Source organism: Miniopterus natalensis, chromosome X, assembly GCF_054644295.1.
Source record: "Miniopterus natalensis isolate mMinNat1 chromosome X, mMinNat1.hap1, whole genome shotgun sequence".
Taxonomy (NCBI): Eukaryota; Metazoa; Chordata; class Mammalia; order Chiroptera; family Miniopteridae; genus Miniopterus; species Miniopterus natalensis.
This window is the reverse complement of record NC_142103.1, coordinates 56,907,238-56,928,322: the sequence shown is the minus strand read 5'-3', so window position 1 is coordinate 56,928,322 and position 21,085 is coordinate 56,907,238. Positions and strand designations below refer to the sequence as shown.

At 42.2% G+C, this 21,085-nt stretch overlaps 1 protein-coding gene and 1 pseudogene across 1 annotated transcript in view; both read left to right on the top strand.

The window, feature by feature from the left end:
• Positions 1-21,085, top strand: part of NHSL2 (NHS like 2) — a 297,904-nt gene that overhangs the window by 113,734 nt on the left and 163,085 nt on the right. Inside the window, exon 2 of the mRNA XM_087813419.1 lies at positions 17,696-17,764. Coding sequence (XP_087669545.1) covers positions 17,696-17,764 — 69 coding nt within the window. The remainder of the gene's footprint in view (positions 1-17,695; positions 17,765-21,085) is intronic.
• On the top strand, positions 15,917-16,179 carry LOC148090502 (c-Myc-binding protein pseudogene; annotated as a pseudogene).

The following is a 21,085-nucleotide window of genomic DNA, read 5'->3' as shown; positions in this document are numbered from 1 at the left end:
AGCTTTTTCTTGTTTCTTGAGACAAGCCTTCAATGCTATGAATTTCCCTCTTAGGACTGCTTTCCCTGTGTCCCACATATTTTGGTTGGTTGTGTTCTCATTTTCATTTGTTTCGAGATATCTTTTGATTTCTTCCTTGATCGCATTTACCCATTCATTGTTTAGTAACAAGCTAGTTAGCCTCCACATCTTTGTGGGTTTTCCACTTTTTCCTTGTGATTGATTTCTAGTTTCATACCATTATGGTCAGAGAAGGTGCTTGATATGATTTCTGTCTTTTAAAATTTATTGAGACTATTTTTTTTTTGTCCTAACATGGTCTGTCCTAGAAAATGTTCCATATGCACTTGAAAAGAATGTATATTCTGCTGCTTTGGGGAGAAATGCTCTGAAGATATCAATTAAATCCATCTGATCTCCTGTATCATTTAAGGCCCCCATCTCTTTGTTGATTTTGTGTCTAGATTTATCTATTGATGTCAAAGGGGTGTTAAAGTTCCCTACTGTAACTGCCTTACTGTTGACCTCTCCCTTTATGACCATCAAGATTTGCTTTACATATTAAGGTGCTCCTATCTTAGGTGCATAAATGTTTACAAAGGCTATATCCTCTCATTGGACTGCCCTTTATCATTCTGTTGTGCCTTTCTTTTTCTCTTACTATAGCCTTTGCTTAATGTCAATTTTGTCAGATATAAGTATTGCTACTCCAGCTTATTTTTCATTTCCATTTGCATGAAATATCTTTTCCATCCTTTTATTTTTAGTCTGTGTGTATCTTTCATTCTGAGGTGGGTCTCTTGTAGACAACATATACATGGGCCTTGTTTTCTTATCCATTCAGCTACCTTATGTCTTTTGATTGGAACATTTAAGCCATTTACATTTAAAGTGATTATTGATAGGTACATATTTATTGCCATTTTACTTTTTAACTATGTTCCTCTGTTTTGTTTTCCTCTTCCCCTCTTCCTCCTCCCCCTCCTCCTGCTACTCCTTCTTTTTCAGGCAAGCCCTTTAACATTTCTTGTAACACTAGTTTGGTCTTGTTTCCTCATCAGTTCAGCTCCCCTATGTCTTTTGATTTGAACCTTTAAGCCAGTTACATTTAAAGTGATTATTGATAGGTAGGTGTTTATTGCCATTTTATTCTTTTAACTGTTTCTCTGTTTTCATTTTCTTCTTTTTCTGCTTCTTCTTAAAGAAGACCCTTTACCATTTTTTAAGAAAAATCCTGGTTTGGTGGTAACTAATTCCTTTAGCTTTTTATTTTCTGGGAGGCTCTTTATTTCTCCTTCAATTTTAAATGATAGCCTTACTGAGTAAAATAGTGTTGGTTGTAGGTCCTTCCTTTTCATCACTTTGAATATTTCATGCCAATCCCTTCTGGCCTGAAATGTTTCTGTTGAGAAATCAGCTCACAGCCTTATGGCAGCTTCCTTGTAGGTAACTAACTGCTTTTAAGACTCTGTCTTTAACCGTTGCCATTTTAATGAAGATGTGTCTTGGTGTGAGCGTCTGCTGGTTCATCTTGTTTTGGATTCTGTGCTTCCTGAACTTGTGTGTCTTTTTCCTTCACCAGGTTTGAGAAGTTTTTAGTCATTATTTCTTCAAACAGGTCCTCAATACCTTAATCATTCTCTTCTCTTGGTACCCATAAGATGCGGATGTTGTTACTTTCCATGTTGTCCCAAAGTTTGCTTAGACTATCATCATTTTTAAATTTTTTTAAAAAACATATCTTTATTGATTTCAGAGAGAGGAAAGGAGATGAAGAAAGAGAGATTTAGAAACATCAATGATGAGAGTCATTGATTGGCTGCAGCCCGCAACCCGGGCATGTGCCCTGACTGGGAATCGAACCCTGATCGCCTGGATCCTAGGTCGACTCTCAACCGCTGAGCCATGCCCGGCAGGGCTAAATTTTTTTTTTCTTTTTGTGTGTTTTCTGCTACCTTGTCTTCCAAATCATTGATTCAATTCTCTGCTTCATCTAACCTATTGTTGATTCCTTCTAGTGTAGTCTTCATTTTATATATTCTTTCTTTATGACTGGTACTTTTTTATGGTTTCTATGTACTTTTGTTGTTGTTGTTTTGTTAATCCTCACCCAATGATATGTTTTCCATTGTTTTTTTTTTTTAGAGAGAGAGAGTAGAAGAGAGAGAAGGAGAGGGAGAGAGAGAGAAAGAGAGAGAGAAACATCAGTGTAAGAGAGACACATTGATTGGTTGCCTCCTGCACGTGGCCTGACAGCCTGGGGATTGAACCTGCAAGGCAGGTATGTACCCTTGACCAGGAATCAAACCCACAACCTTTCAATGCATGAGCCAATGCCCTCACCACTGAGCCACACTGGCCAGGGCTATGTATTTTTAAAATGCTGTTGTAGTTCTCACTAAGTTCCTTGAGCATCCTTATAAACATTCTTTTGAACTCTAGATCTGGTAAATTGCTTGCATCCATTTCATTTTGCTCTTTTTTTCTGGAGATTTCTCCTGTTCCTTCATTTGAAGCATGTTTCTTTGTCTCCCCATTTTGGCTGCCTCTTTGTGTCTGTTTCTATGTGTCAGGCAGATCTGCTTTGATGCCCATACTTGGTAGGGTGGCCTTATGTAGTTGGTGTTTTGTGGGACCCTGTGGTGCAGAGTCTTTACTCATCTGCTCTGGGCACTTCAGGAATGTCCCCTAGGTGGGTTATGTGGAACCTCCTGTTTTAATTGAGCCTAGATTGCTATTTGCCCATTCATGTGTGAGATCAAACCTCAGGCTGCCTGATTGTGAGGATCAACCCTGGCCACAGTGTATAAGCTGCTGTGCAGGTCATTACCACACGAAGTGGAATTCACCTCAGCAGTGTGTGGTGCCTGCTGAGATCTCCCTTTGAATATGCTGCTTGTGAAGCTAATTAGATCCTCTTCTGATATTGTCTGAAGCTAGCCACTAGATGTGTTGGTTCTGGGCCTCTTGGGAGGGAATCTGGTGCAGGCCAACGTCAGACGCTACCTGTGACTCTCCCTGGGCAACCTGTTTGGAGCTACAAAGTGATCCACGTTTTGTGGTATGCCTCTGCTTGGCCTGGGTATGTGCAGGAAGAATCAAGATGTGCACCAAGGCTGGATTTTACCAGCACTGTGCTCGGGGGCAGGTCAACAAAAGTTCTAAGGAACCCCAAGGTCTGCCTCCGCCTGCTTCCACATGCCAGCTGCTTGTTAAGCTCGGTCATTGAAAGACCCTCTCGAAGTATTCCAGTTGCATCTGATAAGTTTTCAGTGAGTCACCAGATAGAGGCGAGAGGTATTTACTAGCTCTATCCAGATTTACATTTGCTGCCAGTGCTGGGTCTGAAGCAATCAACAAATGTCCCAGGTTATACCAAATCTAGATGCCACCCACTAGGTACTTGCACACTTTTTTTGTGTGTGGGAAAGTCTCAGGGAGTAGTCAGGCTGAGGCCCACAAAGTTTATCAGACCCAAATAGACCAAGATTTGGCCATATGAAGGGGAAGGCTCTGTACTGGTTGGCTGTGTGAGGGAAAAATTTTCCCCATCCTAGAGCCACACAGCTCAGTTTGTCACAGACACTGCCTGGAACCTGACCTCAGCAGGGTCGGGCCACTGGGAGTCAGGAGAAGAGGATGTGCTGGTCACGCTTGGGGGAATTTAGGAGTTGTAACCCCCAGCCCCAGAACCACATAACTCAGTCTATCCCAGATTCTGCCCAGACCTCAGCAGGGTGGAGCTACCAAGAGTCGAGAGGGTGGGGCCACTGGGAGCCCAGAGAGAGGGGCTAGTGGATCTCCAATGAGGAGGAGGTGCCAGTCAGGTTCATGTGAAAGTTGGGGGAATGGCCTCCACACCAAAGCCACACAACTCAGTTACTGGCACCCTTGAGTCTGCCCAGACCTCTATACCCTGGCTTAGGCAGCTGACTCCTCAACATGGCAGAAGCTCTGGAGGTTGGTTTGACAGGGAGTCCAGAGGGTAGGGCTGATACCACAGGGAGGGAAGTGTTCCAACCAAGAAAGATGGTGTCTGTGGGAGGTAGTGTGACTCAGCACAGGTGTCTCAGTAGTTGTCCCTTCATCTTTCTCTCCAGAGCCACAAACCTCAGTCTCTCCTTGCACAAGTCTAGTCATTCTGCCCTTCCTGCACTGGAGCCCAGGGTGAGTGGTTGTGAATGAAATTTTGTACATTGGCCCTTTAAGAGGGTGCCTGTTGCCCTGGCCTGGTAGCTCAATTGGTTAGAGTATGGTCCCAATACACCAAGGTTGTGGGTTTGATCCCTGGTCAGGGCACAAACAAGAATCAACCAATAAATGCATAAATAAATGGAAAAACGAATAATGTTTTTTCTCTCTCCTCTCCCCCACTTTCCTCTCTCTCTCTCTCTCTCTCTCTCTCTCTCTCTCTCTCTCTCTCTCTCTCTCACATCATTAAATTAAAAAAAAAATTAAAGAGTGCACCTCTGTCTCTACCAGACTTCCCCTCTCCTTGGCAGACAGATTCCCTGCTCATTTTCACAGCCAGATATTATGTGGGTGCCTCTTCTTGGCTCTGGTGCTCTGTGCTGGGGGGCCTGGCATGAGGTTTAGACCCCATGCTCCTCAGGGGGGACCTTTGCAGCTGAGATATCCTTCCGGAACCTCAGCCATTGCCTGTGGGAGTGGGGCCAGCCCTTTTTGCATCTCTGCATGTCCTACCAATCTCAATGTCTTTTCCTTTTTGTAAATCCTTCGTTATAGAACTTCTCTTCAGCTAGTCTTCAGTTGGTTATTCAGGATGATTGTTCTATGATTCAGTTGTAATTTCTGTTTGGTCCTGGGAGGAAGTGAGTGTAGCTTCCACTCAATCCACCGCCATCTTGAATCTCCAAGGATTCTATGTTTGAGGAGCTGAGATTCTAGTGGAAGGAGACAGGCAAAGGAAGTATACTTGACCTTGAACAACGTGGAGGTTAGGGGCACTGACTTTCCCACATTCGAAAATTCTCATATAACTTTTGACTCCTTTAAACTTAACTACTCTAATAATATACTGTTGACCAGAAGCCTTACTGATAACATAAAGTCAATTTTTTATGTTACATGTATTATACAGAAAATAGGCTAGAGAAAAGAAAATGTTATTAGGAAATAATAAGGAAGAGAAAATACATTTACAGTATTTATTGAAAAAAAATCCCCATATAACGACCCATGCAGTTCCAACTTGTGTTGTTCAAGGGTCAACTGTAAAGACAAATAATTTCAGATAGTAATAAACGTATGTAGAAAATAAAACAGTGTAATGCAATAGAGAGTGGCTGGGTTGTGTATGTAGAGGGAACTGAGGAAGTGACAAAGAAGCTCTTCTGAGGGGTCTTGGTCTCAGATCAAGGGCCCCTGCCTTGAGTTGGTCCTTGATATGTTGTCAACATTACCTCATCTTGCAAGCATTTATATGCTGTCTGCCCAAGGCAAGGGTCTGGGTGTACCTCCCAGGGGTCTCTACATGGGGGTCTGGATGTGAGGGGCTGAAGAGAAAGGGGTGTAAACATGTGGTACCTTCATAGGAAAGTTCTGGCATCAGTTATCCTCTGGCAAAGCTGTTAATGGTGCTAGGTGAAATAATGGTAGTTGCTTGAGAGCTTCCCCAGAGGTCCTGCACTCCCAGGGAGGAGGTGTCTAGCTAGTGCTCTCATGACACCAGCTCATGCACACGTGGGAACACTGCCTCATCTTAAAGACAGTCTAGACATCATCTCATGCCATCACAACCCTTGTTACGCTTTAGTGCCCTTTTTCACTATATGTTTGGACATCTCCAGAGCCCGGTACAGAATTGACACCTAATAAATGTTTATCAAATGAAAGAACAAATGGGTGATTTTTTTCCTTCTGCTTCCTCAGCTTACTGGCTTATTCCCATTCATGCATCAACACTCAACTCACACATCATCTTATCACCTTTTGTCCCGCCTGGGGAGCTTTTGCTCATCTTTTACTTCTCTGTGAAGCTTTCCTTGACTTCCCCAGGCTGAGTTGGTCCCTCCCACCTCTGAGTGCTCCAGCACATTCTATTCCTCCTATGACATCCGGAATCACTCTAAGGGTATTTTTCTGCTAGGGTTCTGTCACATCCCCCAACCTGTAATTTTCCTAATGACAAGGACTGTGTTTTGGTCATCTACACATCCCCAGCACTAGCCCATAGAGGGCCCTCAACAAATATTTGTGGAATTCTTTTAAAAAATGAATTGTTTGTCAATTTTGCTTAGAAGTATGCTGAAGCTGGCTTGTTGTGGCTCATGAGAGCCAGTAGTTAAATATTTAGAAATTTGTGAGCCAATTGTTAAACACAACCATCGTTAAAAATTAAATTCCAGTATATGAAAAAACAGAAGACAAGCTGAAATTGAGGGACATTCTACCAAATGAATTACCATCTAAATGCTATACCGGATCTTGGATTGAATCCTAGAGCAGAAAAAAGACTTTACTGGGAAAACTGGTGAAATCAAAATAAATTGTGTACTTTAGTTACTAATGTTGTACCAAGGTTAATTTCTGAGTTTTGATAAACATTTTATAATTATGTAAGATGTCAACATAAAAGGAAGGTGGGTGAAAGGTATAGGAACTCTCTGTACTACTTTTGCAACGCTTCTGTAAGTCTAAAATTATCTCAAAATAAAAAAAAATCACTTAAACAAAATATTAAATTATACAAACCTACAATTACATAAATTATATTAAAAACAAAAGCAGCCCAGCTGGGTGTGGCTCAGCAGCTGAGCATCGATGTAGGATCCAGGAGATCCTGGTCAGGGCACATGCCTAGGTTGTGGGCTCAATCCCCAGTCGGGGGCGTGCAGGAGACAGCCGATCAATGATTCTCTCACTCTGCCTTCCTCTCCTTGAAATCAATAAAGATATATTTAAAAATAATAATAATAATAATACTTAAAATTCAACTCCCCCAAAATATTTTACTATGAACTATGCTTGTGAGCTGATTCACATCTATTGCAACTGAGCGGTGTGCTAATGTACATCTTGTCCCAATCTGTGCCTGATGATGTCCCTGTCATAGGTAGCTTGAGATAGGCCACAGTGGGAATACTCATGTCATGGAAATCTGAGAATGATACAAATCAGGTCTTGGATTCTTGTTTTGTTCATTTTATTCTAGACTTAAGAAAGTGATGGAGAAAATGTTAATAATGTACATTAGCTTAAAAGTGTGTCATATCTATACCTGTTATTTTGTGAATAGCACAAAAAATTTGAGGAAATACGCTTCCAGTACATGGAAACTATTATTTGATTCAGCAAAGAAGTTGTTTGAATCATTAATGAAATTGTGTAGTTCCAACACTTCTTTGTTGTTTTGCTTTCTTCTTATCATTAATATAAATGAAAATATCACCCACCATTCTATTACAACTGTAGTTTGATTATGGATATTCAGCAAAATCAATGAAAGCATTATATGAAAATCAATTAGCTATATGGAATGTGCAATAACAAGTATTATATATTTCATTATTATTCATAAATTGTGTGCTTTGCATTCTTATATAATAAATAAATGTATACATATGTATATACCTGCATTCATTTTCTTTTGAGGGATGGTTGCTAAACATTTACCAGAACACCACTGGTCCTAAGTATTAATTACTACTTCATCAAATGCATTGACAGAAAAAAAAAACTTTGCCAAGCACTTTCTTGTGCCAGGCTGTGCTGTCTCTTTATGTTCATCATCTCAGTTATTCTTCATCTCAACTGTGATGTATACATACTATGGACACCATTTATGAGGAAGAGATGAGGATATAGTGACTGGACTAAAGTGAACTAATTGGAGCCAGGATTAAACTCTACATCTGTCTGAGTCCAAAGCTAGCTATACTAGTTTTTCCTATGGCTGCTTTAACAAATTCCACAAATTTCGTGGCTTAAAGCAACACAATTTTATTCTCTTACAGTTCTGGAGGTCAGAGTCTGAAATGGATCTCACTGGACTAAAATCAAGGTGTTGGCACTGCTGTGTTCCTTCTGGAGGTTCTAGGGGAGAATCTGATTCCTTGCCTTTTCCAGCTTTTAGACACCACCTGCATTCCTGAGGTTTTGTCCCCTTCCTCCATCTTCAGAACCAGCAATGGCCAGTCAACTCTTTCTCAGATCCCGTTTGTCTGACCCTGCTCCTGTAATCACATTTCCTTCTCTAACTGCCTCTCCTGCCTCCCTCTTTCACTTTATAAGGACCCCTGTGATGACATTGAGCCCACCCACAAAGTGCAGGAGACTCTCCCCATTTCCAGGTCAGATGATTCACAACCTTAGTTCCATCTGCAAACCCTATTTCCGAACTTTGCCATTTAATCTAACATATTCACAGGTTCCAAGGATTTAGGACATGGACATCCTTGGAGGGACCATAATTCTACCTACCACACTTGTGCTTTTTTTATGACCCTTAACCACCTTGCCTCTTATTTTAGTCGTTGCATAATCCACTGCAGAGCCCCTATTATTGTCTCTGACACCTGCATTCCACACATCCTATGCTCTCTTGGGGTATGATGTCTTATTTCTTTTGGTCATTCTCCTGGCATGTCAGAATGCTGAGGGAGAATGTTTTCTATTCCCTGAGACTGTGTTTTTAAAATAGCTTCCAGGGTTTTTGTGGATTGCTGACTTTCTCAAAGCTCCTGTTCAGTTTTTTCCTTTCCCCAGTGCTTGCATGAGGCCAGTACGCCCTTTTCCTATATGGTAGGTCTCACTGTACTGTGGTTTATGCATTCCCACCTTCTGGACCTATTTCTAGTCACCAGCCAGGATCATGCATTATTTATTTGCTCTTCTCACAGATTTTTACACTGCTATATTTTAGAAAAGTCCTTTTCCATTGCCTGAAGATGAGGCATCTGTCTGTCTGGGCTTAATATTCTTTCCTGTCTGGCTTTTCATAATAAGACTCTCTAAGTAATAGTTCCCCATCTTCTCTTATTTCCTGCACACTAAGATCTCTGATTCTGGTCACTATGATGAGAAACCTCCTCCACTGAGACCAACCAATGGCCAGAAGTTGCCTCTCCCCCAAGGTAGCCTTCATAACAGCCAGACCCACCTCTTCCTTGCCTTCAGTTCCAATTACAACTTTCTTGTTTCCCCCTTCCATCCTTGCCAAAAGCTCCTTGCCTTTCTCTTCTGCCTACTAGATTCTCACTCACACATTGGGGCCCAGTCAGACTCCTAACCACCTTGAGGAAAATTTTTCGGATCCTACCAGCCCAAGGGACTCATACCCTCCTCTGAGCGCCTCCAAAACTTATTTCCAGTTACACTAATTTTGACACTTTATCATCCACCATTATGAAGAAGTTACAAACTGGTGGCTGGTGGGCCAAATAATGGCCGCAGATCTGTTTTGTTTGGTCTGCATGTGGTTTTTTTCTTTTTAAAATTATTTGCTAACATGTAACAATTCATAATCTTCCCATTCCATCTGGATTTTTGGCTCCTTTGAAAAACAGAAAAGTCTAGTAATTCTGACTAGCTGGATCAGGGTGGCAGCTTCCCCTTTAGATGAAGCATGTGGCCTCCAGCTCTCCACAGTCCCCACCAAGTCCCTATTGTATTACTTCATCCTCCTTCACTCATTTATAGTACTTGCCTGGCTCCTAAAGGCATTCTGAAATTCTGATATATTCTATGCTTACCTAAATGTCCATCTATATTACAGTCTCTTGAAGGAAAAAAACTTTATTCTGATTTTTGTTGTTGTTGTTTCTCCCATGTTGTACATAGTAGATGCTCAATAAATATTGAAATTAAACAATTTCCTGCTAAGAAATTTTTACACATTAAAGAATTTACAACTCTTTAATGTGTAAAAATTTTACTTTTACTACAAGGTAAAGCTTTATAAATGAAACATTTGTTAAGAAAGCACCATGTATCTGACGCAGTGTTAGATGCCTCAGAACAACGGAGAAGGAAACTGAGGCTCAGAAAGCCTACACAGCAGGATTAGGGCTGTAGATCTGGTAGTTTCTTGGGTAAGTAAGGGCTAATGCCTTTCTTCAATGAAGAAGCTTTGCTAAGTGTCAGTGCTGGAAACAGTGAAGAGCTGTCCTTGGCACTCTCTGGTAATGTTTGTCCACAAACTCTGAGAGTTTACTTTGTTTGGATAGAAATTGAGCATTTATTAAATGCCCTTTCTGTGCTGGGCATTTATTAAATAACGCCACAGTTATTTTTGCACTATCAGGGATTCTGAGCATCCTGGGCAGCCCACTGAAAAGATGAGGACAATATAGTTGGATTGAGCCTAATTGTTGATGGAATTTAGAGCCCATTTGATGAGTCATGTTCAGTTGAGAGAAGCCTCTACTGATTCCCTGGCCCATATGTGCACAGAGATTGTGCTACTCCCTCATGCTGCCACTGGTGGCACTGATGTGTGGGGTGGAATGGGAAAGCTTAGAGAAATTATGTGTTTAATAGTGCAGCAGCAAGCAGAAAAGAATGTGAGAATACCAAAGACTCCCACTGGGGCAGAAATCTGGTGTCATGTGTTTCTGAACATCTGTAGGAAAATTGTCTGGACCCTTGGATGCAGAGAGGTAAGTTTGCCAGACTTTGGTTCTGATTAAATTTGAGGGCAAAGAGGTTATAGAAGAAACAGACATGGTGCACTTAGTAGCTTGACTGTGGAACTTTTGTCTGCCTTCTTTGCCACTCTGTTTCCTCCAGCCATGGCTAGGAGAGGAGGGAGGTGGGAAGGCTTTAGCCCCAGGGCCATTAGGTTCCTCCAGGCCTTATGTGCTCATGGGCCCTGCTTAGGTCCATCAAAATTCTCAGGTTCTGCTGGGTGGCCTGAACCTCTGGGAAGGAGGAAGGGCCTGGGCCAGTCCTAAAAGAGGCATGATAGAGCAGGGTCGGAACAGGGGAGGGAAGCAGGGCAGAAACTCAGCTAAGGGCACTTATGGGGGTTTTAGTCCTTCATACTCTATAGAAAGCAAGGAATCCATAGCTTTGGAATCACCTAGAACTGGGTTCAAGCCCCTTCCCTATTCCTACAAGTGTGGCATTAAGCAAGTCACTTAATCTCTCCAAGCCCAAGTTTACTTCCCTCTGTGTAAGGAGTCATAAGGTGATGTTTGTATGTGGCCTGGCCCATATTTCAAGAGATGGGAGCTGTGAGCTCTGTAATGACGCAACTGAGCAATACACTATCATATTGGTTATTATTTATTATGGGCTTACTATGGGGCCAGACATTATGCCAAGCCATTTAAGTGTATTATAACCAGTACATACTCCATGCAGAGCAGTTCCAGAGCTGACGCTTCTAACCAGACCTGCTAAACATTAGCCTCACTTCACACTTGAGGAAACTTGAGATTTTGGAGGCACTGGCATCAGGGACAGAGCTTGGGACTTTAGACTTCTAGCTCTGCTATTTAACATGCTGTATGACCTTGGCAAAGTTACCCAGCCTCTCTGAGCTTGTTTCCTGATTTGGAAAATTGCCAAATCCAAAGCCTCTGGCAGCCTATACAGTGAGAAGCAGTATCCTGTGGGAGAAGGTGAAGGGGAGGAAGCTCAGAATCTTCCAGAGGCAGAGAATGAGAAGACATGGGTGTATCCATAGATCTATGAAATGGAGGCATGTTTGGAAAGGAAACTTGATAAAGTGGGTGTGCCCAGCTCACACTACCCATTTAGAGAAAGTCCAGATGAGCCAGATAGGCAGGCATACACTCACACCTTGAGCTGCTGTTGCCATCTAGGGGAAAAGCAGTGACCAGGAACCCAGGCTGCCGCTGGACTGTGGCTGAGTACTACAGCACATTCCTGTCTCCTGCTGGTTTCCGGAGTGGAAAGGGGCGGCCAAGTCTTGCTCCAAGAGTGGGGAGGGGAGTGAGGAAAAGCAGCTGAGTGCTGCCTCTGGTTTGGAAGTTAAAAATAAATCCATCTGTAAGTGTTTGGGGCTGTGAGAGCCTGAGGCCAGCCCCTGCAATTCAGGCCATGTGGCACATATTTCCATTCACACCAGGTTCCCTCCCCCCCAATCTCAGGAGACTGTCTGATTGGGCCTGTTTGCTCCAGCCCTGACCCTAGCTAGGCAGGAAACTCTCAGGCCTTAACTCTGCTTCCAGACCCTGCCCCAACCCTACTCTCCTCCCAGCCCAACTCCAGCAATATGATGTCTGAGGAAATGCTTCGAAAAGTTTCATGGGCTACTCAAGTATTGGTTGAATGAATGAATAAATGTTCAACTAAGGGCATTTAACTGGCAGTACATTCCCCTTCTAAGAAGAGGCCCTGTGGTAGTTATGGAAGTTGCTGCATTCTTGACTTCTAACCTCCATCTCAGAATCATCTTTACCCATTCTAGCTAAGGCTGACTGAGGTGCCAAGGCAGTGCCCAAGCCTTGTGTACCTTTCTATCCCCAGCACCAAGGGCAGTGCTCAGTAGGTGTTGGTTATATGAAGAGTTGAGTTTATTTATTAGTGTAACAAATACTTATTGCACACTCTCATGTACTGTGCACTCTGCTACATGCTGGGAACACAGTAGAGAAAAAATAGAGTCTTAGCTCACTGAATTTGCGGTCAAGGTGTTTCTCAATGAGAGTACTATTGACACTTGGAGTTAGACAATTCTGTGCAGTGTGAGACACTCTTGTGCATTGCAGGATATTTAACATCATGGCTACTGACCCTAAGTCTCACTAGTACCCTGGAATCATTGTGACAACCAGAAATGCCTTTACACATCTCCAAATACTTCTTGGGGCTGGTAGGATCCACTGAGGAACTTGACAGTGAGTGAGAGAAGGAAGGCCAATCCCAAGGTGTGAATGTGTTGAGTCTTTTAAGTCCACATATAAATTGGTGGTTTAGAACTGGGAAATCATATTTGCCCTAGAAATATGTAAAATGATGGTCCTCTGGTTGGTGAGTTAAGCTTCAGATGCCCATCATGTGGCTGAGGTGCACGATTCTCCCTAGCTGGGTCAAGGCTGAGGCACAGGCACCACGATGGCAGTTTTGAATGTACTGATGAGATGGTTACTTGGAAATGTCAAGAAAGCAGCCACAATCTGGTCCTAGGGGCAGATGACAGGTCAGATTTTAAGATACGGATTTATGATAAATCGATATTGAAGTGGGAGTTAGAGTTGAGGCCCAGGACCCATTAAGATCCTTAAGGAAGAAGGTATTGGGGGAAGTTGGAGAATGAATCCATGATAAAAGCTAGAGAAGTGGGCCCTGTAGTGTCTCTTCTCTACCCCTGCATTTCCAGCCCACTGTTAGCACCTTAGTTCAGGGCCTCAGCTTGTGCCAAGATCATTGCTGCAGCTTCCTAACTCACTTCCATTCTTCTGGTCTCTCTGCCTTCCAAAATTTTCTTCTCCAAACGCAACTTTCATCATGTCCCTTCTCAACGTTCACCAGGTCCAACCTCTTCAGCTGTGCATTCTAACCCTCTGAGTACAGCTTCCCATCAACCTGGCACTCCATTGGTGAGCTGGCACCAGATTCTCCTTTCAAGGCTCATTGTTGCTCATCTCCTAGACTTTACCATCTGGCTACACAGAGCCCCCTCACACACACTGCCCTTCTCTCCTACATGCGACCTCCTCCCCTGGGATGCCCTTTGATCCTCTCTTCATTTGGAAAAAAAACACTCAGTGTTCAAGGCCCGGCTCAAGTCTCTTCTCTTTTGTAAAGCTTTACCTGATGCCTCAGAAGCATCAGATGTTTTTCCACATCTGTACCCCCTCGTCAGCTCTTCATATACACCATGGGGCTGTCTATCTCTCCCACTAGACTAGGAGTTCTAGTAACCATGTATCCTGTAACTAGGATACAGTAACCATCTATCATTTTGCTTTGTAATCCCGTCCTGTGTCAATGACTGGGGAAGAAGCCTTGGAAGTGGGCTGGTACAACAGGGCAAAGAAGAAGTGGAATGGTTTCCCCCAAGTCTGACCATGGGTCCACTTCAGATACTTTTAACTGCTTTCTCCCCATAAGCACTGTCTTCAGATGAGGGCCTGTGAAAAAGCTGAGGAAGAAAAGGAAAAAGATGGAGAGGCAAGGCAAGGGACAGGCAAAGGGAACAATATGGAGATGAGAGGAGGGGCTGAAAGGATGAAAGAGGAGGAGGAAGCAAAGGTCTGCATCAACAGCTTACATACATAAGGGATTCAAATAACCTGGAATGGAATAAGAAAAGATTTGGGATTTTGAAAAATGAAAGCAGCTGTTTAGGTAGGTCAGCTGAATGTACAGTTAATTAATAGGCATTAGCGCCTTTCAGTGCCAAACTGTGCATGGAACGATATCCTGCTGAGATCAAATGTCAGGGCACCCATTTTGTAAAGAACAGAAAACAGCATTGTCATGAGAGAGCTGGAGAATTCTTCAGAGAGCTCTTCTTAAGGGCATCAGGGACCATTGGAGCCCCACAGTTGCCCCATACCACTAGCTTGCCTCTTGCCAACAAAAAGTGGGCATGAGAAGAAAACCAACATGCCATAAGTGGCTAGTATCCCAGAGGCCATGCAGACACCTTTTATACACACGAGATCATTTGATTCTTAATGCAACTCTATGAAGTGGTTATGGTCCCTATTTTACAGATTACAAAATTGAGGTGCTGGGAGGGTTAAGAATCTGACCCAAGATCACACAGCTTGAAAGTCTTTTATCCAGGATTACAATGCAGGCCATCCCCTTCCTGGTTGGCAGCAATTTGCTCCTCGTTCTTGCTGACTTTGGCTGTGGGGATGATCTCTTCAGATTGATTTCTTTGAACATAAACAAAATACCATCAGTTTTTTCCTGGCTCTAAAGTGAGCCCTCGGAATCATGTGTCATTCTCCAGTTTCCAGCTGGGTGTGTTTGCTGGTGGTTCATGAATATGAAGCAACAAGTCTTATCCTGAGAATCAACAGTGTACACCCCAAAATACCCAGGTGCTTTGGTGCCCAGAAGATACTTCAGGCTGAAGGCTTTTTGTCTATGGAGCCAATTTTTCTATTTTCTCTTTCCTCCCAGTGATTTTTCTATGGTTGATGGTTTTCTGCTTTCCCAGGCAAGTTTAAAAGTCCTTACCAAATCATGGTACCTTTGTGATGTTGCCCACACTGTGTTCTGACTGCACCTTGCGACCCTTCCTTATCTGTTCAGTGGTTGATGGATGCAATCTGCTGCCAGCCTATGAATGGTTGTGAACAGAGGACAGGAGATATGGACAGGGCAGGTGTGGACAGTGTTTCCCAGAATCTGATGTGACATGGTTAGGCCAGCTCATGGAAGAGCCAGTGGAGGTAGAATGGCTGGAGCCAAATAAGGGGCAAAATGACCCTCAGCATGACCCACTTAGGGTTGTGGTTTGGGGGTGGAGTAGATTAGCTAGGAAAACCAATGACAATAGTTTTCTGAAGTTTTTCTGGAATCAGGTATAGTCTGGGAACCTTTTGGGCTTGGCCTAGAGTTATGTGTCCCACACAAGTTGTAGGCTATTAGGATTATCATGCTGCTTGCAGGGCCTTCTGAAATCTTGTTGAATAACAAAATTTTCAGTGATATATACTGGCAAGCAGGGTAACAAGTCTCTGGTTTGGGCTTTTTCTCTGGTTATTTTAGTGAACAGGATTCTTCTGCACTGCCTTCAAAGTTTATTTGGAATCTACCATTCTCACCATCTCCATTACTACCACCCTAGCCCAAGCCATTATCCTCTCTTGCCTGTCACCAGTCTCCTAAAGTGATGCTGTTAAAACATAGTCTTAGTATGTCAGTTTTTCACTCAACATCCTCCAGTTGCTCCCATCTTACTCATATTAAAAGCCAAAGTCTTGAGTCATGGTCTCCGGCACCAGCTATACCACTGCCAGTCACTATGGTCCATTACAATACTGCTGACTCAAAGCATGAGCAGTTCCAGAGGTACTTGGAGAAACCAGGTGTGCTTGACACACTGGCCAAGGTTTTTGAAAGCATCACTTAGGAGCTGCTACCCCAGAAAATCCAGAAATAAAGCTCCTTTGCCTAGAATTGGCAGAAATTAAAGAGAAATATGAAGCTATTGTAGAAGAAAATAAAAAACCAAAAACAGAGTTTGCTCAGTATGAACCACCTCAGGAAGAGAAGTGTGCTGAATAGGATTCTTCTCAGTTGAAAAGACACTGAAAATAGTTTTGTATGACTTGAATACTTTGTATAGTATATAATCTTTTCTAAACAGATGCTATAGAACTCTTTTAGTATATTCAGTTCACCTATCACACTTTAACTGTTAAAAACACATATTCTTAGAATCACCAATAAAAATTCAAATATAACTTTCTTTGGGTCTTAAAAGTAGGAGAATACAAAGTGAATCCTAAAAAAATTTGAACACAACCATGTAACTCATTACCTTAAAAGACAGCCTGTTTACTAGTCTGACTAGGAATGATGGTATTGGTTGAAGGTTAGCATGGAGCTGTTCCTTGGTTTAGTTCAGGGTATGAGCATGGGTACAGTCATTCTTTAAAATGAAGATTACACTGTTTATATTCTCTGTAGGGACGTGGAGAGATCTGTGTGACATGAGATGCTTTTTCATGGGTTCCCCATGAATCTGCTTATTTATATAACATGGAACAAATAACTCTTCTTTGCTACCACTTTGCCTTAGATAACCATGTGTGTGCCATTTTGAACACTGACACCACGTTTTCCTTCTATACATTCATGCCCTATTTGATAAATGTTACCTTGCTTGCTCTGTGCTTCAGTGGGTCCCACTTGTGCATTGGCCTTTCTTTGTTGATTTTCAATTTGCTATAATAGCAGTTACTCTGTTGTAACTTATATCATTTTAAACAGGATCACACTGTTCCCCTGCCTTTCTTAGTTGCTCAGTTGAGCACAGAACAGAGACAATATAAAATTCTGGGTTCATGCACAAGCTGGGGTGAGGAGAGTGAGCCATATATTATGGGAAATTATAGTTTGCAGGTATAATCATACAGCGTTTTTTCTCTCAAAGTATTTTTCTAACCTTGAATTCATTTTATCTTCATTATCCCTGTGAAGTAAGTAGGACAAGTATTAGGGAAGGTTGAGTGTTGAATTTTTAGGACAAATACTGATATTAATGCAAATTATTTACTACCTATAGAACCTTGGGATTCACTTTCCTCATCTGTTAAATGAGAAGAAGAATATCTGTGCTGCCTACCTCACAGGGTTGTTGTGAAGGTCAAATGGAATATATGTGACATATTTTTAAATGATAAAGCACTAAAAAATACCAAACAAACCCAAAGTCTTTATGGTAGCTTGCAAGTCCCTCATAATCTGGCCCCCCTTATCTCCTTGACACTTTCCCCTACAAATCCTTTTATCACCTCCTCCATTCCAGCCATATTAGTCTCCTGATTATTCCTTAAGCTCTCCAGGCACATTTATGCTTTTTACTTGCTTTTCCTTCTACCTGGAATGCCTTCCCCCAGTATGTCAGTCAGGATCTTGGGAATGAGTGGTTATGGGGACTGGGTTGCCATATGGAAAGGACCACCTGACAGGAGCTGTGGTCTTTGGTAGAGGGATATAGGCAAACTATGATGAACCTGCACAGAGAGAGAGAGCTGATGAATAATCTCACTTTCTTTTTCCTTCTGATCATTTGCAGGTGCCTCCTATTGGTCAAAGCTAACCCGAAGCCAGAGGGCAAGGGAACCTGTTGATGCAGTCCATACAGGTCAGCCTCCCAGGGCACAAAGCAGGGTGGAGAAGGGTGAAGAAGGTCTGGAGGGGCAAGTGGAAAATGTCCAAAACCACTGGATACCTTTGTAACTACCTGAATCCCTCACTTTCTTCAGATTTTCTCCAAAAGATCTGATCCTTCTCAGTGAGGCTTTCTCTGGCCACCATTTCTAAATTTCAACCCCCAGCAGCCAACACCTTATATCCTTACATGCTATGATTTTTTTTTCATAGCACATAATACCACCTAACATATAATTTATTTATTTATCTGATCTATTATCTGCTCTTCCACTACAATGGGAGCTCCATGAGGGCAGAGACTTTGTTTTATTCACTAATAGTATCAACGCCTAGAATAGTACTTAGCACATAGTAGGTGCTCAGTAAATATATGGTGATGAATGAATGCACTCTTAGCGGCCACAGAAGAGTACTCTTCTCTCAACCAAGCACAGCTGGGTGCAGGTATCCAATTCTGATTCATGCCTGTGGCTCAAGAAGCTCAACTGTTGCCATGTTTTCAGGTCAGGGGGTGGAGAAGCCTTTGCTGCCTCCAGCATTGAAACTTCCATGAAAGTTTGTCATCTTGAACTTTATAGAAACTGTTGTTGCATTAATTCAGCATGGGCTGAGCTTTGTGGATTTAAAGTTGTCAGAAGCAGTGAGTAAATTCGTAGTCATGGGGACATTGGCCTTTCCAGGTGGTATTTCCAATACCACAAAGGTAATGCTAGGGGGACTGTTTCCAAATTAGGTAGGCTTAGGAACTACTTCTTTCAGGCTCAAGTGCAGGCAAGCGTGAGCTTGGCCCCTGGATACAGTGGTGGTGAAACAGGTATAGGTCAGATCAGGATGAGCAAAAACAAGATAGAATTCCTGGAGCACTGTAGCTGTGCACAAGATAATGTTTTTACTCTACAAGTAGAATATGAATATATTCTCATTGTTAAAAAAATCAAACAATTTAACTACAGCTAAAATTTTCCCCCCAACTCTACTCCCCATGCATAACCCCTATTATCAGCATAAAGTGCCCTATTCCAAAACTTTTTCTATGTGTACATTGTTTGTGTGAAGGTATTTAAAAATAAATGGTATTCAACTCTATATACTAGGGAGTGACATCAGAACAGTGGCAATGTGAAAGATATCCTTTGCCTCTCCCCCTGAAGTTTCAACAGATTAACCAACTATAATTCAACCAAGAATTCCTTACTCAGTACAGAGGCAAGCCTGAGAGACCCATACCTCTGAAACATCTAAAGGCTGGCAAATGGGAATAAATGGGGAGATGAGAAAGGAGGAAAGCACAGATGACTCTCAGATGCAGCCTTGCAGCCAGGAACTTCTGGCATGGATCAGGGAGGGGAGGAAGATGGTGGTAGCAGGCACTTCCTTCAGCCAGCTGGAAGGAACAGAGAGCTGTGGAGGGCAGTCCAGCAGGGCCAGCAGAGAGAACAGTGACTGAGCCAGCAAACGCCCGACAGAGCACAGGCTTCTGCCATGTGGCTGTCCACTGATGGGTGGGGGTGTTTCTGACAAATAAATGGAACCACAGAGCCCTGCCACCCCTTGGACTCCCAAAACTCACCTCCTGTTGCCCTTGGTGCCAGGTCAAGGAACATTTTATCTGTAAACCAAGAGGTATTGCAGTAAAACCACTGTTTCCCTCTGCAACTGATCGTTTTGATCAATGAACAAAATGAGTACTTAACCAAAGAGATTGAAACTTTAAAAAAAAGCCAATCAGAAATCCTGGAAATGAAGCATGCAATTAAGGAAATTAGGAATGGGTACTGAGCATAGAAAACAGAACAAACCAGATGGAGGAAAGAATTAGTGATATCGAAGATAGGAATCCAGAAATGGCGCAGAGAGAAGAAGAGAGAGACCTGAGCATAAAGAAAAATGAAAGAGCTCTACAAGAACTATCTGACTCCATCAGAAAAAGCAATATTAGAATAATAGGCATTATGGAAGAAGAAAAGAAGGAGAAGGGAACAGAGAGTCTATTCAAACAAATAGTGGATGAGAACTTCCCAAACCTATGGAAAGAACTAGATCCTCGAATCCAAGAAGCAAACAGAGCACCTAGTTACCTCAATCCAAAGAGGCCCTCTCCAAGGCACATTGTATTAAAACTGTCAAAAATTAATGACAACAAAAAAATTCTCAAAGCAACTAGGGAAAAGAAAGAAGTGACCTACAAAGGAAAACCCATCAGAATTTCATCCAACTTCTCAGCAGAAACTCTACAAGCCAGAAGAGAGTGGAACCGAATATTCAAACGTCTGAAAGGGAGAAATTCCCACTCACAAATAATATATCCAGCAAAGTTATCCTTTAAGTATGAAGGAGAAATAAAGACATTCCAAGACATACAGAAGCTGAGAGATTTTATCACCAGAAAACCTCCATTGCAGGAAATACTCAAGAGAGTTATTCTACCTGAAACAAAGAACATTAAGTCACAACATAATGAGTAAGATCACCAAAAAACTTACAGCACAAATGGGTAATTTGTGACAACAAAAACATAAGGGGGGAGGGGGTAAAGGTACAAACCAGCAAAGGAGGATGAACACCAGATGCACTGGAAAGAAGAAAAATTATTGTACATATGCAACTTTATTTTTTATAAACCTAATGGTAACCACACACAAAAATCCCCAAACCAGGGACACATCGCTTAAAAAAAGACAGAGAGGAAAGAAGTATGAAACACCACCAAACAAAAACAACCGATAGAAACACAAAGGAAAAGAACCAATGGAGACACAGGGCTACCAGAAAACAAGATAAAATGGCTATAGGAAATCCTCATACATCAATAATTACCCTAAATGTAAATGGACTGAATTCACCAATAAGGAGGCACAGAGTAGCAGAGTGGATCAAAAGCCCAAACCCAACCATATGCTGCCTGCAAGAGACACAGCTAAGCTGCAAAGACAAAAGAAGATTCAAAGTAAAAGGGTGGAAAATGATTCTCCAAGCAAATAACATCCACCAAAAAACAGGTGTAGCCATACTTATATCTGACAAAATAGATTTCAAGACAACAAAGATAACAAGAGACAAAGATGGACACTTTATAATGATAAAGGGGACACTACATCAAGAAAACATAACACTTCTTAGTATATATGCACCCAGCCAAGGAGCACCGAACTATATAAAGCAACTACTCACAAAACTAAAGGGAGAAACAGATCAAAACACAACCATAGTTGGGGACCTTAATACTCCATTGACAGCTCTAGACAGATCAACCAAACAGCAAATCAATACAGAAATATCGGCCTTAAGTGAA